Source organism: Leptodactylus fuscus, unplaced genomic scaffold (assembly GCF_031893055.1).
Source record: "Leptodactylus fuscus isolate aLepFus1 unplaced genomic scaffold, aLepFus1.hap2 HAP2_SCAFFOLD_264, whole genome shotgun sequence".
Lineage (NCBI taxonomy): Eukaryota > Metazoa > Chordata > Amphibia > Anura > Leptodactylidae > Leptodactylus > Leptodactylus fuscus.
Window position 1 is genome coordinate 94,285 of NW_027440287.1, and position 23,216 is coordinate 117,500.

The 23,216-nt window shown below is 53.2% G+C and overlaps 1 protein-coding gene across 1 annotated transcript in view; it reads right to left on the reverse strand.

Annotated features, from left to right (window-relative positions):
- The window catches only part of LOC142187865 (phospholipid scramblase 3-like), a 44,865-nt gene that overhangs the window by 16,141 nt on the left and 5,508 nt on the right, over positions 1-23,216 (reverse strand). The window contains exons 3-6 of the mRNA XM_075261674.1: positions 20,969-20,996; positions 14,468-14,652; positions 5,082-5,243; positions 4,847-5,008 (exon numbers count right to left, since the gene is read on the reverse strand). Of these exons, the coding sequence (XP_075117775.1) occupies positions 4,847-5,008; positions 5,082-5,243; positions 14,468-14,652; positions 20,969-20,996 (537 nt within the window). The remainder of the gene's footprint in view (positions 1-4,846; positions 5,009-5,081; positions 5,244-14,467; positions 14,653-20,968; positions 20,997-23,216) is intronic.

Consider the following 23,216-nt stretch of genomic DNA (forward strand, 5'->3'; position numbering starts at 1 on the left):
TACAGCCTATCCATATACTAGAGAGCGGTGACATCACTGAGAATACAGCCTATCCGTATACTAGAGAGCGGTGACATCACTGAGAATACAGCCTATCCATATACTAGAGAGCGGTGACATCACTGAGAATACAGCCTATCCGTATACTAGAGAGCGGTGACATCACTGAGAATACAGCCTATCCGTATACTAGAGAGCGGTGACATCACTGAGAATACAGCCTATCCGTATACTAGAGAGCGGTGACATCACTGAGAATACAGCCTATCCGTATACTAGAGAGCGGTGACATCACTGAGAATACAGCCTATCCGTATACTAGAGAGCGGTGACATCACTGAGAATACAGCCTATCCGTATACTAGAGAGCAGCGGTGACATCACTGAGAATACAGCCTATCCGTATACTAGAGAGCAGTGACATCACTGAGAATACAGCCTATCCGTATACTAGAGAGCAGCGGTGACATCACTGAGAATACAGCCTATCCGTATACTAGAGAGCAGCGGTGACATCACTGAGAATACAGCCTATCCGTATACTAGAGAGCAGCGGTGACATCACTGAGAATACAGCCTATCCGTATACTAGAGAGCAGTGACATCACTGAGAATACAGCCTATCCATATACTAGAGAGCAGCGGTGACATCACTGAGAATACAGCCTATCCATATACTAGAGAGCAGTGACATCACTGAGAATACAGCCTATCCGTATACTAGAGAGCGGTGACATCACTGAGAATACAGCCTATCCGTATACTAGAGAGCGGTGACATCACTGAGAATACAGCCTATCCGTATACTAGAGAGCGGTGACATCACTGAGAATACAGCCTATCCGTATACTAGAGAGCGGTGACATCACTGAGAATACAGCCTATCCATATACTAGAGAGCAGTGACATCACTGAGAATACAGCCTATCCGTATACTAGAGAGCGGTGACATCACTGAGAATACAGGCTATCCGTATACTAGAGAGCGGTGACATCACTGAGAATACAGCCTATCCGTATACTAGAGAGCGGTGACATCACTGAGAATACAGCCTATCCGTATACTAGAGAGCAGCGGTGACATCACTGAGAATACAGCCTATCCGTATACTAGAGAGCGGTGACATCACTGAGAATACAGCCTATCCGTATACTAGAGAGCGGTGACATCACTGAGAATACAGCCTATCCGTATACTAGAGAGCAGCGGTGACATCACTGAGAATACAGCCTATCCATATACTAGAGAGCGGTGACATCACTGAGAATACAGCCTATCCGTATACTAGAGAGCGGTGACATCACTGAGAATACAGCCTATCCGTATACTAGAGAGCGGTGACATCACTGAGAATACAGCCTATCCGTATACTAGAGAGCAGCGGTGACATCACTGAGAATACAGCCTATCCGTATACTAGAGAGCGGTGACATCACTGAGAATACAGCCTATCCGTATACTAGAGAGCGGTGACATCACTGAGAATACAGCCTATCCGTATACTAGAGAGCAGCGGTGACATCACTGAGAATACAGCCTATCCGTATACTAGAGAGCGGTGACATCACTGAGAATACAGCCTATCCGTATACTAGAGAGCGGTGACATCACTGAGAATACAGCCTATCCGTATACTAGAGAGCAGCGGTGACATCACTGAGAATACAGCCTATGTATATACTAGAGAGCAGCGGTGACATCACTGAGAATACAGCCTATCCGTATACTAGAGAGCGGTGACATCACTGAGAATACAGCCTATCCGTATACTAGAGAGCGGTGACATCACTGAGAATACAGCCTATCCGTATACTAGAGAGCAGTGACATCACTGAGAATACAGCCTATCCGTATACTAGAGAGCGGTGACATCACTGAGAATACAGCCTATCCGTATACTAGAGAGCGGTGACATCACTGAGAATACAGCCTATCCGTATACTAGAGAGCAGTGACATCACTGAGAATACAGCCTATCCGTATACTAGAGAGCAGCGGTGACATCACTGAGAATACAGCCTATCCGTATACTAGAGAGCAGCGGTGACATCACTGAGAATACAGCCTATCCGTATACTAGAGAGCAGCGGTGACATCACTGAGAATACAGCCTATCCGTATACTAGAGAGCAGTGACATCACTGAGAATACAGCCTATCCGTATACTAGAGAGCAGCGGTGACATCACTGAGAATACAGCCTATCCGTATACTAGAGAGCAGCGGTGACATCACTGAGAATACAGCCTATCCATATACTAGAGAGCGGTGACATCACTGAGAATACAGCCTATCCGTATACTAGAGAGCGGTGACATCACTGAGAATACAGCCTATCCATATACTAGAGAGCAGCGGTGACATCACTGAGAATACAGCCTATCCGTATACTAGAGAGCAGTGACATCACTGAGAATACAGCCTATCCGTATACTAGAGAGCAGTGACATCACTGAGAATACAGCCTATCCGTATACTAGAGAGCAGCGGTGACATCACTGAGAATACAGCCTATCCATATACTAGAGAGCGGTGACATCACTGAGAATACAGCCTATCCGTATACTAGAGAGCGGTGACATCACTAAGAATACAGCCTATCCATATACTAGAGAGCGGTGACATCACTGAGAATACAGCCTATCCGTATACTAGAGAGCGGTGACATCACTGAGAATACAGCCTATCCGTATACTAGAGAGCAGTGACATCACTGAGAATACAGCCTATCCGTATACTAGAGAGCAGTGACATCACTGAGAATACAGCCTATCCGTATACTAGAGAGCAGCGGTGACATCACTGAGAATACAGCCTATCCGTATACTAGAGAGCGGTGACATCACTGAGAATACAGCCTATCCGTATACTAGAGAGCGGTGACATCACTGAGAATACAGCCTATCCGTATACTAGAGAGCGGTGACATCACTGAGAATACAGCCTATCCGTATACTAGAGAGCAGCGGTGACATCACTGAGTATACAGCCTATCCGTATACTAGAGAGCGGTGACATCACTGAGAATACAGCCTATGTATATACTAGAGAGCGGTGACATCACTGAGAATACAGCCTATCCGTATACTAGAGAGCAGTGACATCACTGAGTATACAGCCTATACGTATACTAGAGAGCAGTGACATCACTGAGAATACAGCCTATCCGTATACTAGAGAGCAGTGACATCACTGAGAATACAGCCTATCCGTATACTAGAGAGCGGTGACATCACTGAGAATACAGCCTATCCATATACTAGAGAGCAGTGACATCACTGAGAATACAGCCTATCCGTATACTAGAGATCAGCGGTGACATCACTGAGAATACAGCCTATCCGTATACTAGAGAGCAGTGACATCACTGAGAATACAGCCTATCCGTATACTAGAGAGCGGTGACATCACTGAGAATACAGCCTATCCGTATACTAGAGAGCAGCGGTGACATCACTGAGAATACAGCCTATCCGTATACTAGAGAGCAGTGACATCACTGAGAATACAGCCTATCCGTATACTAGAGAGCAGCGGTGACATCACTGAGAATACAGCCTATCCGTATACTAGAGAGCAGTGACATCACTGAGAATACAGCCTATCCGTATACTAGAGAGCAGCGGTGACATCACTGAGAATACAGCCTATCCGTATACTAGAGAGCAGTGACATCACTGAGTATACAGCCTATCCGTATACTAGAGAGCAGTGACATCACTGAGAATACAGCCTATCCGTATACTAGAGAGCAGTGACATCACTGAGTATACAGCCTATCCGTATACTAGAGAGCGGTGACATCACTAAGAATACAGCCTATCCGTATACTAGAGAGCAGCGGTGACATCACTGAGAATACAGCCTATCCGTATACTAGAGAGCAGTGACATCACTGAGAATACAGCCTATCCGTATACTAGAGAGCAGTGACATCACTGAGTATACAGCCTATCCGTATACTAGAGAGCAGTGACATCACTGAGAATACAGCCTATCCGTATACTAGAGAGCAGTGACATCACTGAGTATACAGCCTATCCGTATACTAGAGAGCGGTGACATCACTGAGAATACAGCCTATCCGTATACTAGAGAGCGGTGACATCACTGAGAATACAGCCTATCCATATACTAGAGAGCAGTGACATCACTGAGAATACAGCCTATCCGTATACTAGAGAGCGGTGACATCACTGAGAATACAGCCTATCCGTATACTAGAGAGCGGTGACATCGCTGAGAATACAGCCTATCCATATACTAGAGAGCAGTGACATCACTGAGAATACAGCCTATCCGTATACTAGAGAGCGGTGACATCACTGAGAATACAGCCTATCCGTATACTAGAGAGCGGTGACATCACTGAGAATACAGCCTATCCGTATACTAGAGAGCGGTGACATCACTGAGAATACAGCCTATCCGTATACTAGAGAGCAGTGACATCACTGAGAATACAGCCTATCCGTATACTAGAGAGCGGTGACATCACTGAGAATACAGCCTATCCGTATACTAGAGAGCAGTGACATCACTGAGAATACAGCCTATCCATATACTAGAGAGCGGTGACATCACTGAGAATACAGCCTATCCGTATACTAGAGAGCAGTGACATCACTGAGAATACAGCCTATCCGTATACTAGAGAGCAGCGGTGACATCACTGAGAATACAGCCTATCCATATACTAGAGAGCGGTGACATCACTGAGTATACAGCCTATCCGTATACTAGAGAGCAGCGGTGACATCACTGAGAATACAGCCTATCCGTATACTAGAGAGCGGTGACATCACAGCCTATGTATATACTAGAGAGCAGCGGTGCCATGACGTACGATGAGCAGGCCGCAGGACATCAGCACGGCTTTCATGGCCACGTCCAGGTCCGGGGGACATTGCACCATGTACTTGTCTTCTCGGGAGAACATCTCGGTGCCCAGGCCCTGCCACACTCGTCTGATCAGCCCCAGGGAGAAGGACTTATCGGCGGAGAGCACCTACATGGGGGGAGGGGACATGGTGTCAGACGCATCCAGCGGGGTCAGTCCGAGGGCCGGCGGCCATACTCACCTGGTAGTCGCGGTCAGACATGAAGCCCTCTCCCCAGCCCGGACCCTTCACCTTCAGGCAGATCTCACTCATTGGGTTCAGGAGGTCGAACGAGGCCGAAGAAAAGGTCCAATTCTGAGCCACGAACCCGAGGAGCTGCCCCGAGGCGTCCGAGACCTGCAACTGAAGCGCAGCGAGAGGTGACATCACCCCAAACCTCAGACCCCACCAATCCCACAGACCCCCTATACCCCCGAGACCTCACAGCACAGAGACCCCGAAACTGAGACCCCCTATACCAGCGAGACCTCACAGCACAGAGACCCCGAAACTGAGACCCCCTATACCAGCGAGACCTCACAGCACAGCGACCCCGAAACTGAGACCCCCTATACCAGCGAGACCTCACAGCACAGAGACCCCGAAACTGAGACCCCCTATACCCCCGAGACCTCACAGCACAGAGACCCCGAAACTGAGACCCCCTATACCCCCGAGACCTCACAGCACAGAGACCCCGAAACTGAGACCCCCTATACCCCCGAGACCTCACAGCACAGAGACCCCGAAACTGAGACCCCCTATACCCCCGAGACCTCACAGCACAGAGACCCCGAAACTGAGACCCCCTATACCCCCGAGACCTCACAGCACAGCGACCCCGAAACTGAGACCCCCTATACCAGCGAGACCTCACAGAACAGCGACCCCGAAACTGAGACCCCCTATACCAGCGAGACCTCACAGCACAGCCATCCCGAAACTGAGACCCCCTATACCCCCGAGACCTCACAGCACAGCCATCCCGAAACTGAGACCCCCTATACCAGCGAGACCTCACAGCACAGAGACCCCGAAACTGAGACCCCCTATACCCCCGAGACCTCACAGCACAGCGACCCCGAAACTGAGACCCCCTATACCAGCGAGACCTCACAGCACAGCGACCCCGAAACTGAGACCCCCTATACCAGCGAGACCTCACAGCACAGAGACCCCGAAACTGAGACCCCCTATACCAGCGAGACCTCACAGCACAGCGACCCCGAAACTGAGACCCCCTATACCAGCGAGACCTCACAGCACAGAGACCCCGAAACTGAGACCCCCTATACCCCCAAGACCTCACAGCACAGCGACCCCGAAACTGAGACCCCCTATACCAGCGAGACCTCACAGCACAGAGACCCCGAAACTGAGACCCCCTATACCAGCGAGACCTCACAGCACAGCGACCCCGAAACTGAGACCCCCTATACCAGCGAGACCTCACAGCACAGAGACCCCGAAACTGAGACCCCCTATACCAGCGAGACCTCACAGCACAGCGACCCCGAAACTGAGACCCCCTATACCAGCGAGACCTCACAGCACAGAGACCCCGAAACTGAGACCCCCTATACCAGCGAGACCTCACAGCACAGCGACCCCGAAACTGAGACCCCCTATACCAGCGAGACCTCACAGCACAGCCATCCCGAAACTGAGACCCCCTATACCAGCGAGACCTCACAGCACAGCGACCCCGAAACTGAGACCCCCTATACCCCCGAGACCTCACAGCACAGCGACCCCGAAACTGAGACCCCCTATACCAGCGAGACCTCACAGCACAGAGACCCCGAAACTGAGACCCCCTATACCCCCGAGACCTCACAGCACAGAGACCCCGAAACTGAGACCCCCTATACCAGCGAGACCTCACAGCACAGAGACCCCGAAACTGAGACCCCCTATACCCCCGAGACCTCACAGCACAGAGACCCCGAAACTGAGACCCCCTATACCCCCGAGACCTCACAGCACAGCGACCCCGAAACTGAGACCCCCTATACCAGCGAGACCTCACAGCACAGCCATCCCGAAACTGAGACCCCCTATACCAGCGAGACCTCACAGCACAGCCATCCCGAAACTTGAGACCCCCTATACCAGCGAGACCTCACAGCACAGAGACCCCGAAACTGAGACCCCCTATACCAGCGAGACCTCACAGCACAGAGACCCCGAAACTGAGACCCCCTATACCAGCGAGACCTCACAGCACAGAGACCCCGAAACTGAGACCCCCTATACCAGCGAGACCTCACAGCACAGAGACCCCGAAACTGAGACCCCCTATACCAGCGAGACCTCACAGCACAGAGACCCCGAAACTGAGACCCCCTATACCAGCGAGACCTCACAGCACAGCCATCCCGAAACTGAGACCCCCTATACCAGCGAGACCTCACAGCACAGAGACCCCGAAACTGAGACCCCCTATACCAGCGAGACCTCACAGCACAGAGACCCCGAAACTGAGACCCCCTATACCAGCGAGACCTCACAGCACAGAGACCCCGAAACTGAGACCCCCTATACCAGCGAGACCTCACAGCACAGAGACCCCGAAACTGAGACCCCCTATACCAGCGAGACCTCACAGCACAGCGACCCCGAAACTGAGACCCCCTATACCAGCGAGACCTCACAGCACAGAGACCCCGAAACTGAGACCCCCTATACCAGCGAGACCTCACAGCACAGCGACCCCGAAACTGAGACCCCCTATACCAGCGAGACCTCACAGCACAGAGACCCCGAAACTGAGACCCCCTATACCAGCGAGACCTCACAGCACAGCGACCCCGAAACTGAGACCCCCTATACCAGCGAGACCTCACAGCACAGAGACCCCGAAACTGAGACCCCCTATACCAGCGAGACCTCACAGCACAGCGACCCCGAAACTGAGACCCCCTATACCAGCGAGACCTCACAGCACAGCCATCCCGAAACTGAGACCCCCTATACCAGCGAGACCTCACAGCACAGCGACCCCGAAACTGAGACCCCCTATACCAGCGAGACCTCACAGCACAGCGACCCCGAAACTGAGACCCCCTATACCAGCGAGACCTCACAGCACAGCCATCCCGAAACTGAGACCCCCTATACCAGCGAGACCTCACAGCACAGCCATCCCGAAACTGAGACCCCCTATACCAGCGAGACCTCACAGAACAGCCATCCCGAAACTGAGACCCCCTAGACCAGCGAGACCTCACAGAACAGCGACCCCGAAACTGAGACCCCCTATACCAGCGAGACCTCACAGCACAGAGACCCCGAAACTGAGACCCCCTATACCAGCGAGACCTCACAGCACAGAGACCCCGAAACTGAGACCCCCTATACCAGCGAGACCTCACAGCACAGCCATCCCGAAACTGAGACCCCCTATACCAGCGAGACCTCACAGCACAGAGACCCCGAAACTGAGACCCCCTATACCAGCGAGACCTCACAGAACAGCGACCCCGAAACTGAGACCCCCTATACCAGCGAGACCTCACAGCACAGCCATCCCGAAACTGAGACCCCCTATACCAGCGAGACCTCACAGAACAGCGACCCCGAAACTGAGACCCCCTATACCAGCGAGACCTCACAGCACAGAGACCCCGAAACTGAGACCCCCTATACCAGCGAGACCTCACAGCACAGCCATCCCGAAACTGAGACCCCCTATACCAGCGAGACCTCACAGAACAGCGACCCCGAAACTGAGACCCCCTATACCAGCGAGACCTCACAGCACAGAGACCCCGAAACTGAGACCCCCTATACCAGCGAGACCTCACAGCACAGCGACCCCGAAACTGAGACCCCCTATACCAGCGAGACCTCACAGCACAGAGACCCCGAAACTGAGACCCCCTATACCAGCGAGACCTCACAGCACAGAGACCCCGAAACTGAGACCCCCTATACCAGCGAGACCTCACAGCACAGAGACCCCGAAACTGAGACCCCCTATACCAGCGAGACCTCACAGCACAGAGACCCCGAAACTGAGACCCCCTATACCCCCGAGACCTCACAGCACAGCCATCCCGAAACTGAGACCCCCTATACCCCCGAGACCTCACAGCACAGAGACCCCGAAACTGAGACCCCCTATACCAGCGAGACCTCACAGCACAGAGACCCCGAAACTGAGACCCCCTATACCAGCGAGACCTCACAGAACAGCCATCCCGAAACTGAGACCCCCTAGACCAGCGAGACCTCACAGAACAGCGACCCCGAAACTGAGACCCCCTATACCAGCGAGACCTCACAGCACAGAGACCCCGAAACTGAGACCCCCTATACCAGCGAGACCTCACAGCACAGAGACCCCGAAACTGAGACCCCCTATACCAGCGAGACCTCACAGCACAGCCATCCCGAAACTGAGACCCCCTATACCAGCGAGACCTCACAGCACAGAGACCCCGAAACTGAGACCCCCTATACCAGCGAGACCTCACAGCACAGAGACCCCGAAACTGAGACCCCCTATACCAGCGAGACCTCACAGCACAGAGACCCCGAAACTGAGACCCCCTATACCAGCGAGACCTCACAGCACAGCGACCCCGAAACTGAGACCCCCTATACCCCCAAGACCTCACAGCACAGAGACCCCGAAACTGAGACCCCCTATACCAGCGAGACCTCACAGCACAGCGACCCCGAAACTGAGACCCCCTATACCAGCGAGACCTCACAGCACAGCCATCCCGAAACTGAGACCCCCTATACCAGCGAGACCTCACAGCACAGAGACCCCGAAACTGAGACCCCCTATACCAGCGAGACCTCACAGCACAGCCATCCCGAAACTGAGACCCCCTATACCAGCGAGACCTCACAGCACAGAGACCCCGAAACTGAGACCCCCTATACCAGCGAGACCTCACAGCACAGCCATCCCGAAACTGAGACCCCCTATACCCCCGAGACCTCACAGCACAGAGACCCCGAAACTGAGACCCCCTATACCAGCGAGACCTCACAGCACAGAGACCCCGAAACTGAGACCCCCTATACCAGCGAGACCTCACAGCACAGCGACCCCGAAACTGAGACCCCCTAGACCAGCGAGACCTCACAGCACAGCCATCCCGAAACTGAGACCCCCTATACCAGCGAGACCTCACAGCACAGCGACCCCGAAACTGAGACCCCCTATACCAGCGAGACCTCACAGCACAGAGACCCCGAAACTGAGACCCCCTATACCAGCGAGACCTCACAGCACAGCCATCCCGAAACTGAGACCCCCTATACCCCCGAGACCTCACAGCACAGCCATCCCGAAACTGAGACCCCCTATACCAGCGAGACCTCACAGCACAGCGACCCCGAAACTGAGACCCCCTATACCAGCGAGACCTCACAGCACAGCGGCCCCGAAACTGAGACCCCCTATACCAGCGAGACCTCACAGCACAGAGACCCCGAAACTGAGACCCCCTATACCAGCGAGACCTCACAGCACAGCGGCCCCGAAACTGAGACCCCCTATACCAGCGAGACCTCACAGCACAGCGACCCCGAAACTGAGACCCCCTATACCAGCGAGACCTCACAGCACAGCGACCCCGAAACTGAGACCCCCTATACCAGCGAGACCTCACAGCACAGAGACCCCGAAACTGAGACCCCCTATACCAGCGAGACCTCACAGCACAGCGACCCCGAAACTGAGACCCCCTATACCAGCGAGACCTCACAGCACAGAGACCCCGAAACTGAGACCCCCTATACCAGCGAGACCTCACAGCACAGAGACCCCGAAACTGAGACCCCCTATACCAGCGAGACCTCACAGCACAGAGACCCCGAAACTGAGACCCCCTATACCAGCGAGACCTCACAGCACAGAGACCCCGAAACTGAGACCCCCTATACCCCCGAGACCTCACAGCACAGAGACCCCGAAACTGAGACCCCCTATACCAGCGAGACCTCACAGCACAGCCATCCCGAAACTGAGACCCCCTATACCCCCGAGACCTCACAGCACAGCCATCCCGAAACTGAGACCCCCTATACCAGCGAGACCTCACAGCACAGAGACCCCGAAACTGAGACCCCCTATACCAGCGAGACCTCACAGCACAGAGACCCCGAAACTGAGACCCCCTATACCAGCAAGACCTCACAGCACAGCGACCCCGAAACTGAGACCCCCTATACCAGCGAGACCTCACAGCACAGAGACCCCGAAACTGAGACCCCCTATACCAGCGAGACCTCACAGCACAGCGGCCCCGAAACTGAGACCCCCTATACCAGCGAGACCTCACAGCACAGCGACCCCGAAACTGAGACCCCCTATACCAGCGAGACCTCACAGCACAGAGACCCCGAAACTGAGACCCCCTATACCAGCGAGACCTCACAGCACAGCGACCCCGAAACTGAGACCCCCTATACCCCCGAGACCTCACAGCACAGAGACCCCGAAACTGAGACCCCCTATACCAGCGAGACCTCACAGCACAGCCATCCCGAAACTGAGACCCCCTATACCAGCGAGACCTCACAGCACAGAGACCCCGAAACTGAGACCCCCTATACCAGCGAGACCTCACAGCACAGCCATCCCGAAACTGAGACCCCCTATACCAGCGAGACCTCACAGCACAGAGACCCCGAAACTGAGACCCCCTATACCCCCGAGACCTCACAGCACAGAGACCCCGAAACTGAGACCCCCTATACCCCCGAGACCTCACAGCACAGAGACCCCGAAACTGAGACCCCCTATACCAGCGAGACCTCACAGAACAGCGACCCCGAAACTGAGACCCCCTATACCAGCGAGACCTCACAGCACAGCCATCCCGAAACTGAGACCCCCTATACCAGCGAGACCTCACAGCACAGCCATCCCGAAACTGAGACCCCCTATACCAGCGAGACCTCACAGCACAGAGACCCCGAAACTGAGACCCCCTATACCCCCGAGACCTCACAGCACAGCGACCCCGAAACTGAGACCCCCTATACCAGCGAGACCTCACAGCACAGAGACCCCGAAACTGAGACCCCCTATACCCCCGAGACCTCACAGCACAGCGACCCCGAAACTGAGACCCCCTATACCCCCGAGACCTCACAGCACAGCGACCCCGAAACTGAGACCCCCTATACCCCCGAGACCTCACAGCACAGAGACCCCGAAACTGAGACCCCCTATACCAGCGAGACCTCACAGCACAGAGACCCCGAAACTGAGACCCCCTATACCCCCGAGACCTCACAGCACAGCGACCCCGAAACTGAGACCCCCTATACCAGCGAGACCTCACAGCACAGCGACCCCGAAACTGAGACCCCCTATACCAGCGAGACCTCACAGCACAGCCATCCCGAAACTGAGACCCCCTATACCCCCAAGACCTCACAGCACAGAGACCCCGAAACTGAGACCCCCTATACCAGCGAGACCTCACAGCATAGAGACCCCGAAACTGAGACCCCCTATACCAGCGAGACCTCACAGAACAGCGACCCCGAAACTGAGACCCCCTATACCCCCGAGACCTCACAGCACAGCGACCCCGAAACTGAGACCCCCTATACCAGCGAGACCTCACAGCACAGCGACCCCGAAACTGAGACCCCCTATACCCCCGAGACCTCACAGCACAGAGACCCCGAAACTGAGACCCCCTATACCAGCGAGACCTCACAGCACAGTACTGTAGGTGTCTCCTGTATACCGTACACCCGTGTCCTGTACTGTAGGTGTCTCCTGTATACCGTACACCAGTGTCCTGTCCTGTAGGTGTCTCCTGTATACCGTACACCCGTGTCCTGTACTGTAGGTGTCTCCTGTATACCGTACACCAGTGTCCTGTACTGTAGGTGTCTCCTGTATACCGTACACCGGTGTCCTGTACTGTAGGTGTCTCCTGTATACCGTACACCCGTGTCCTGTCCTGTAGGTGTCTCCTGTATACCGTACACCCGTGTCCTGTACTGTAGGTGTCTCCTGTATACCGTACACCGGTGTCCTGTACTGTAGGTGTCTCCTGTATACCGTACACCCGTGTCCTATACTGTAGGTGTCTCCTGTATACCGTACACCCGTGTCCTGTACTGTAGGTGTCTCCTGTATACCGTACACCAGTGTCCTGTACTGTAGGTGTCTCCTGTATACCGTACACCCGTGTCCTGTACTGTAGGTGTCTCCTGTATACCGTACACCGGTGTCCTGTACTGTAGGTGTCTCCTGTATACCGTACACCAGTGTCCTGTACTGTAGGTGTCTCCTGTATACCGTACACCCGTGTCCTGTACTGTAGGTGTCTCCTGTATACCGTACACCCGTGTCCTGTACTGTAGGTGTCTCCTGTATACCGTACACCAGTGTCCTGTACTGTAGGTGTCTCCTGTATACCGTACACCGGTGTCCTGTACTGTAGGTGTCTCCTGTATACCGTACACCCGTGTCCTGTACTGTAGGTGTCTCCTGTATACCGTACACCCGTGTCCTGTACTGTAGGTGTCTCCTGTATACCGTACACCAGTGTCCTGTACTGTAGGTGTCTCCTGTATACCGTACACCAGTGTCCTGTACTGTAGGCGTCTCCTGTATACCGTACACCCGTGTCCTGTACTGTAGGTGTCTCCTGTATACCGTACACCCGTGTCCTATACTGTAGGTGTCTCCTGTATACCGTACACCAGTGTCCTGTACTGTAGGTGTCTCCTGTATACCGTACACCCGTGTCCTGTACTGTAGGTGTCTCCTGTATACCGTACACCAGTGTCCTGTACTGTAGGTGTCTCCTGTATACCGTACACCCGTGTCCTGTACTGTAGGCGTCTCCTGTATACCGTACACCCGTGTCCTGTACTGTAGGTGTCTCCTGTATACCGTACACCAGTGTCCTGTACTGTAGGTGTCTCCTGTATACCGTACACCAGTGTCCTGTACTGTAGGTGTCTCCTGTATACCGTACACCAGTGTCCTGTACTGTAGGTGTCTCCTGTATACCGTACACCAGTGTCCTGTACTGTAGGTGTCTCCTGTATACCGTACACCCGTGTCCTGTACTGTAGGCGTCTCCTGTATACCGTACACCCGTGTCCTGTACTGTAGGTGTCTCCTGTATACCGTACACCAGTGTCCTGTACTGTAGGTGTCTCCTGTATACCGTACACCAGTGTCCTGTACTGTAGGTGTCTCCTGTATACCGTACACCCGTGTCCTGTACTGTAGGCGTCTCCTGTATACCGTACACCCGTGTCCTGTACTGTAGGTGTCTCCTGTATACCGTACACCAGTGTCCTGTACTGTAGGCGTCTCCTGTATACCGTACACCAGTGTCCTGTACTGTAGGTGTCTCCTGTATACCGTACACCAGTGTCCTGTACTGTAGGTGTCTCCTGTATACCGTACACCAGTGTCCTGTACTGTAGGTGTCTCCTGTATACCGTACACCAGTGTCCTGTACTGTAGGTGTCTCCTGTATACCGTACACCAGTGTCCTGTACTGTAGGTGTCTCCTGTATACCGTACACCAGGGGTTTGGTAGTGTTGTAGCCTCCAGGTGGGAGGTTGTAGATTCGGGACTTACTGTTGTCTCCCAGCTGCAGAAGTTGGCAGGTATTTGCAGGTTGAGGACGTTGTAGCCCTGGACGTTGCGGACGTCGACGTCCATCCGGGGTCCGCAGCACTCGCGGTTTTCTGTCGCCTGGTATAGGAGGTTTCCACTCGGTCCCAGTACATCGTAGGTGCAGTAATTCTGGAACATGCTGCTCCCTGCAAACACAGTCCACACGTCAGAGCGTCCACCGTCCCACCAGCACCTAGTGAGGTCACACAACCATCCCTGACACAAGCGTGGACCCCAAATCTGCCCCCGTGGGGGTATCTAACACTGGACATCACTGTACAAGGGGAGGCCCTGAGAACAGACAGGACTCCATGGACTATAAGGTCTACGTGACAACAGACGCTCCACTGGGCTCACGAGAAAAGGGCGACGGCCCCGACTCCTGGAAGCCACGGCAAACTCCTGGGAAGTAGCCGCTATGTGATCGCCCATAGTGCTCGCCGCATCTACGTGGTTAGAGATGGGGGGGTCTAATCTAAGCCCCCTGCCCCGCTGCTGATGGGTCTCCGCGGCACTCAGCAGATCAGATCCGTATTCGGCCCAGTCAGTGACAGGTCAGTTGTACAATACACTGCAAAACACAAGCATTCCCCGCAGTGCAGCGGAGCTCCTCCAGGACAGGACCATGGATGGTCTCGTCTCAATGTCTCCCGACCTAACAATACGAGTATGATGAAGACATCGCAGGAGAGACCTCAAGGTGACCGACCAGTGACCTCCTACAGGCTCCGAGCCGAGACCACGATGGAGACTCTTATAGACACAATGGCATCCCCCTGAGAGGAGGTCACACCGGCCAAATTAGGACAATCCCACTGGAGGCTACTCTGAGCAAAGACGCCCGTGACCCCCACCCCGATGATGGAGCATCGACTGTCTATGGAGGACTTGAAGATACAACAACCAGCTTCTAACCCTACGGGAGCGTCCCACACAGCGCGGGGAACGGGAGCGTCCCACACAGCGCGGGGAACGGGAGCGTCCCACACAGCGCGGGGAACGGGAGCGTCCCACACAGCGCGGGGAACGGGAGCGTCCCACACAGCGCGGGGAACGGGAGCGTCCCACACAGCGCGGGGAACGGGAGCGTCCCACACAGCGCGGGGAACGGGAGCGTCCCACACAGCGCGGGGAACGGGAGCGTCCCACACAGCGCGGGGAACGGGAGCGTCCCACACAGCGCGGGGAACGGGAGCGTCCCACACAGCGCGGGGAACGGGAGCGTCCCACACAGCGCGGGGAACGGGAGCGTCCCACACAGCGCGGGGAACGGGAGCGTCCCACACAGCGCGGGGAACGGGAGCGTCCCACACAGCGCGGGGAACGGGAGCGTCCCACACAGCGCGGGGAACGGGAGCGTCCCACACAGCGCGGGGAACGGGAGCGTCCCACACAGCGCGGGGAACGGGAGCGTCCCACACAGCGCGGGGAACGGGAGCGTCCCACACAGCGCGGGGAACGGGAGCGTCCCACACAGCGCGGGGAACGGGAGCGTCCCACACAGCGCGGGGAACGGGAGCGTCCCACACAGCGCGGGGAACGGGAGCGTCCCACACAGCGCGGGGAACGGGAGCGTCCCACACAGCGCGGGGAACGGGAGCGTCCCACACAGCGCGGGGAACCTGTACACCTCTACCACAATGACAATAGGGGGCACAACAGCGACACCTCTACCACAATGACAATAGGACGCACAACAGCGACACCTCTACCACAATGACAATAGGACGCACAACAGCGACACCTCTACCACAATGACAATAGGGGGCACAACAGCGACACCTCTACCACAATGACAATAGGGGGCACAACAGCGACACCTCTACCACAATGACAATAGGACGCACAACAGCGACACCTCTACCACAATGACAATAGGACGCACAACAGCGACACCTCTACCACAATGACAATAGGGGGCACAACAGCGACACCTCTACCACAATGACAATAGGGGGCACAACAGCGACACCTCTACCACAATGACAATAGGACGCACAACAGCGACACCTCTACCACAATGACAATAGGACGCACAACAGCGACACCTCTACCACAATGACAATAGGACGCACAACAGCGACACCTCTACCACAATGACAATAGGGGGCACAACAGCGACACCTCTACCACAATGACAATAGGGGGCACAACAGCGACACCTCTACCACAATGACAATAGGGGGCACAACAGCGACACCTCTACCACAATGACAATAGGGGGCACAACAGCGACACCTCTACCACAATGACAATAGGGGGCACAACAGCGACACCTCTACCACAATGACAATAGGGGGCACAACAGCGACACCTCTACCACAATGACAATAGGGGGCACAACAGCGACACCTCTACCACAATGACAATAGGGGGCACAACAGCGACACCTCTACCACAATGACAATAGGGGGCACAACAGCGACACCTCTACCACAATGACAATAGGACGCACAACAGCGACACCTCTACCACAATGACAATAGGACGCACAACAGCGACACCTCTACCACAATGACAATAGGACGCACAACAGCGACACCTCTACCACAATGACAATAGGACGCACAACAGCGACACCTCTACCACAATGACAATAGGACGCACAACAGCGACACCTCTACCACAATGACAATAGGGGGCACAACAGCGACACCTCTACCACAATGACAATAGGGGGCACAACAGCGACACCTCTACCACAATGACAATAGGACGCACAACAGCGACACCTCTACCACAATGACAATAGGACGCACAACAGCGACACCTCTACCACAATGACAATAGGACGCACAACAGCGACACCTCTACCACAATGACAATAGGACGCACAACAGCGACACCTCTACCACAATGACAATAGGGGGCACAACAGCGACACCTCTACCACAATGACAATAGGACGCACAACAGCGACACCTCTACCACAATGACAATAGGACGCACAACAGCGACACCTCTACCACAATGACAATAGGGGGCACAACAGCGACACCTCTACCACAATGACAATAGGGGGCACAACAGCGACACCTCTACCACAATGACAATAGGGGGCACAACAGCGACACCTCTACCACAATGACAATAGGGGGCACAACAGCGACACCTCTACCACAATGACAATAGGGGGCACAACAGCGACACCTCTACCACAATGACAATAGGGGGCACAACAGCGACACCTCTACCACAATGACAATAGGACGCACAACAGCGACACCTCTACCACAATGACAATAGGGGGCACAACAGCGACACCTCTACCACAATGACAATAGGACGCACAACAGCGACACCTCTACCACAATGACAATAGGACGCACAACAGCGACACCTCTACCACAATGACAATAGGACGCACAACAGCGACACCTCTACCACAATGACAATAGGACGCACAACAGCGACACCTCTACCACAATGACAATAGGGGGCACAACAGCGACACCTCTACCACAATGACAATAGGACGCACAACAGCGACACCTCTACCACAATGACAATAGGACGCACAACAGCGACACCTCTACCACAATGACAATAGGACGCACAACAGCGACACCTCTACCACAATGACAATAGGACGCACAACAGCGACACATCTACCACAATGACAATAGGGGGCACAACAGCGACACATCTACCACAGTGACAATAGGGGGCACAACAGCGACACCTCTACCACAATGACAATAGGGGGCACAACAGCGACACCTCTACCACAGTGACAATAGGGGGCACAACAGCGACACCTCTACCACAATGACAATAGGGGGCACAACAGCGACACCTCTACCACAATGACAATAGGGGGCACAACAGCGACACCTCTACCACAATGACAATAGGGCGCACAACAGCGACACCTCTACCACAATGACAATAGGGGGCACAACAGCGACACCTCTACCACAATGACAATAGGGGGCACAACAGCGACACCTCTACCACAATGACAATAGGGGGCACAACAGCGACACCTCTACCACAATGACAATAGGACGCACAACAGCGACACCTCTATCACAATGACAATAGGACGCACAACAGCGACACCTCTACCACAATGACAATAGGACGCACAACAGCGACACATCTACCACAATGACAATAGGGGGCACAACAGCGACACCTCTACCACAATGACAATAGGACGCACAACAGCGACACCTCTACCACAATGACAATAGGACGCACAACAGCGACACCTCTACCACAATGACAATAGGACGCACAACAGCGACACCTCTACCACAATGACAATAGGACGCACAACAGCGACACATCTACCACAATGACAATAGGGGGCACAACAGCGACACATCTACCACAGTGACAATAGGGGGCACAACAGCGACACCTCTACCACAATGACAATAGGGGGCACAACAGCGACACCTCTACCACAATGACAATAGGACGCACAACAGCGACACCTCTACCACAATGACAATAGGGGGCACAACAGCGACACCTCTACCACAATGACAATAGGGGGCACAACAGCGACACCTCTACCACAATGACAATAGGACGCACAACAGCGACACCTCTACCACAATGACAATAGGGGGCACAACAGCGACACCTCTACCACAATGACAATAGGGGGCACAACAGCGACACCTCTACCACAATGACAATAGGGGGCACAACAGCGACACCTCTACCACAATGACAATAGGACGCACAACAGCGACACCTCTATCACAATGACAATAGGACGCACAACAGCGACACCTCTACCACAATGACAATAGGACGCACAACAGCGACACATCTACCACAATGACAATAGGGGGCACAACAGCGACACCTCTACCACAATGACAATAGGGGGCACAACAGCGACACCTCTACCACAATGACAATAGGGGGCACAACAGCGACACCTCTACCACAATGACAATAGGGGGCACAACAGCGACACCTCTACCACAATGACAATAGGGCGCACAACAGCGACACCTCTACCACAATGACAATAGGGGGCACAACAGCGACACCTCTACCACAATGACAATAGGGGGAACAACAGCGACACCTCTACCACAATGACAATAGGGGGCACAACAGCGACACCTCTACCACAATGACAATAGGGGCACAACAGCGACACCTCTACCACAATGACAATAGGGGGCACAACAGCGACACCTCTACCACAATGACAATAGGGGGCACAACAGCGACACCTCTACCACAATGACAATAGGGGGCACAACAGCGACACCTCTACCACAATGACAATAGGACGCACAACAGCGACACCTCTATCACAATGACAATAGGACGCACAACAGCGACACATCTACCACAATGACAATAGGGGGCACAACAGCGACACCTCTACCACAATGACAATAGGGGGCACAACAGCGACACCTCTACCACAATGACAATAGGGGGCACAACAGCGACACCTCTACCACAATGACAATAGGACGCACAACAGCGACACCTCTACCACAATGACAATAGGGGGCACAACAGCGACACCTCTACCACAATGACAATAGGGGGCACAACAGCGACACCTCTACCACAATGACGACAACCAGAGAACAGCCTCGTATTCACTATTCCTTCTACCACCGAGATCCACATTGCAGAAAGAATCACCATTTTGCCCCTTCCTTGACCCCTCTCTTCTCCTCTGCACTTCTCAGATATTGACTCAACCAACATTGGGCTTCACCTAAAAAGACCCTTTATGGCCCCAAAACACAAGCACATGAGACCCGCACATTATTATCCAGATACCTGCAGACAAGGGTGGCGCTCTAACCATCATGGACAGACGACTACTTAGGAGACCACGGACACCTTCACCCACCGGCCTATACCAAGGGGCTCGGAGACGCCTCCACTACCGGACACTTCGTATCACAGATGCCAAATCTATTACCCAGAAGACTTCCCCTTATACAAAGATTTACACATTACCCCAAATCACCAGAGTTCACCCTCTCGCCCCATTGTGGCCTCCTCCGACTATCTCATCCAACCATATATCTGGACAGGGTTAGGAGACCTCTCTGTCTCGGTGACCTCCCTCCTCGTAGTGTTTTGGAGACAATAGCCCCTCCATGGACGTCCTCGCCACAAGATCTGTGGATCAACAAGACTGCACGTGGCCCCGACTCTAATACGTACAAGGCAGTCTCACCCCTCCGTACAAGAGGCTATGGATGATATACGCTCCCCCCATGGCGTGTACCCCAATACCACCAATACAAGCTGAACCAGTCAGTATGTGTACCCCAATATGTCATGTCCTCCAGAAAGAGAAGAGGACGGAGCTTAGAGAGTCCTGAAAGGGTTAAAGTGGGAGGCGTCTCCATGAGATATACAAGTGACCACCAAACCCCGTAATGTGACCCCCCCCCGACCATTATACCTCCCAGTCATGTGACACCCATGACATCACTGAGAACCATGATGTCACACACTTACACTTCTGATGGATGTAGAGCTGACTGATCTGTAAGAAAGCAGAGAGAAAAGAGAGATCACAACCACCATCATCACTACAACCGCCATCATCACCATCACTACAACCATCATCACCATCACTACTACCACCATCATCACCATCACTACAACCATCATCACCACCATCATCACTACTACCACCATCATCATAACCATCATCATCACTACAACCATCACCATCACTACTACCACCATCACCACAACCATCATCATCACCATCACTACAACCGCCATCATCACTACAACCGCCATCATCACCATCACTACAACCATCATCACCATCACTACTACCACCATCACCATCACTACAACCATCATCACCACCATCATCACTACTACCACCATCATCACTACAACCATCATCACCATCACTACAACCGCCATCATCACTACTACCACCATCATCATAACCAACATCACCTCTACAACCATCATCACTACTAAAACCGCCATCATCACCATCACTACAACCATCATCACTACTAAAACCGCCATCATCACCATCACTACAACCATCATCACATCACTACTACAACCACCATCATCATCATCATCATCATCATCATCACTACAACCATCATCACCATCATCACTACAACCACCATCACAACCATCATCATCATCACTACAACCGCCATCATCACCATCACTACTACCACCATCATCACTACAACCGCCATCATCATCATCATCACTACAACCGCCATCATCATCATCATCATCATCATCACTACAACCGCCATCATCACCATCACTACTACCACCATCATCACTACAACCGCCATCATCATCATCATCACTACAACTGCCATCATCATCATCATCATCATCACTACAACCGCCATCATCAGCATCACTACAACCACCATCATCACAACCACCATCATCATCATCATCATCACTACAACCGCCATCATCAGCATCACTACAACCATCACCATCACTATTACCACCATCATCATCACTACAACCACCATCATCACAACCACCATCATCACCATCACTACAACCATCATCATCACTACAACCACCATCACTACAACCACCATCAGCATCACTACAACCACCATCATCATCACTACTACCACCATCACTACCACCATCATCACCATCACTACAACCGCCATCATCACTACAACCGCCATCATCACCATCACTACAACCATCATCACCATCACTACTACCACCATCACCATCACTACAACCATCATCACCACCATCATCACTACTACCACCATCATCACTACAACCATCATCACCATCACTACTACCACCATCATCATAACCAACATCACCTCTACAACCATCATCACTACTAAAACCGCCATCATCACCATCACTACAACCATCATCACTACTAAAACCGCCATCATCACCATCACTACAACCATCATCACATCACTACTACAACCACCATCATCATCATCATCATCATCATCATCATCATCATCATCACTACAACCATCATCACCATCATCACTACAACCACCATCACAACCATCATCATCATCACTACAACCGCCATCATCACCATCACTACTACCACCATCATCACTACAACCGCCATCATCATCATCATCACTACAACCGCCATCATCATCATCATCATCATCACTACAACCGCCATCATCAGCATCACTACAACCATCACCATCACTATTACCACCATCATCATCACTACAACCACCATCATCACAACCACCATCATCACCATCACTACAACCACCATCATCACTACAACCACCATCACTACAACCACCATCACTACAACCACCATCAGCATCACTACAACCACCATCACTACAACCACCATCATCACTACTACAACCAGCGCCGCACCTCTAATGAGACGAGGTGAGGTGATAGCCTCAGGCGGCGCTCCGGAGGGGGCGGCAGCTGCGGCAATTTTTTTTTTTCCCTAAACTAGCACAGAAGAAGGGTAACTCTTAAATCAACCCGAGTGGCCGCTCTCCTGCACTGGTTTAGACCTCTGTGTCTCAGCACTGGCGGCGTCATCACGCCTCTTATGCAGATGTCTTACTGCCGAAAGAAGAGGAGGCGGCGTCAGTGGGAGCCGCGCAAGGTCGGTGAGTAAAATAACTTTTTCTCTTTTGTTGTATAATAGGCCTCTACGTGCTGGAGTATCCGCAACAGGAATCGGCCTATTACCTCCCCGGACCTGCTCACTGCCGCCCCCGCTTCTCCTTGT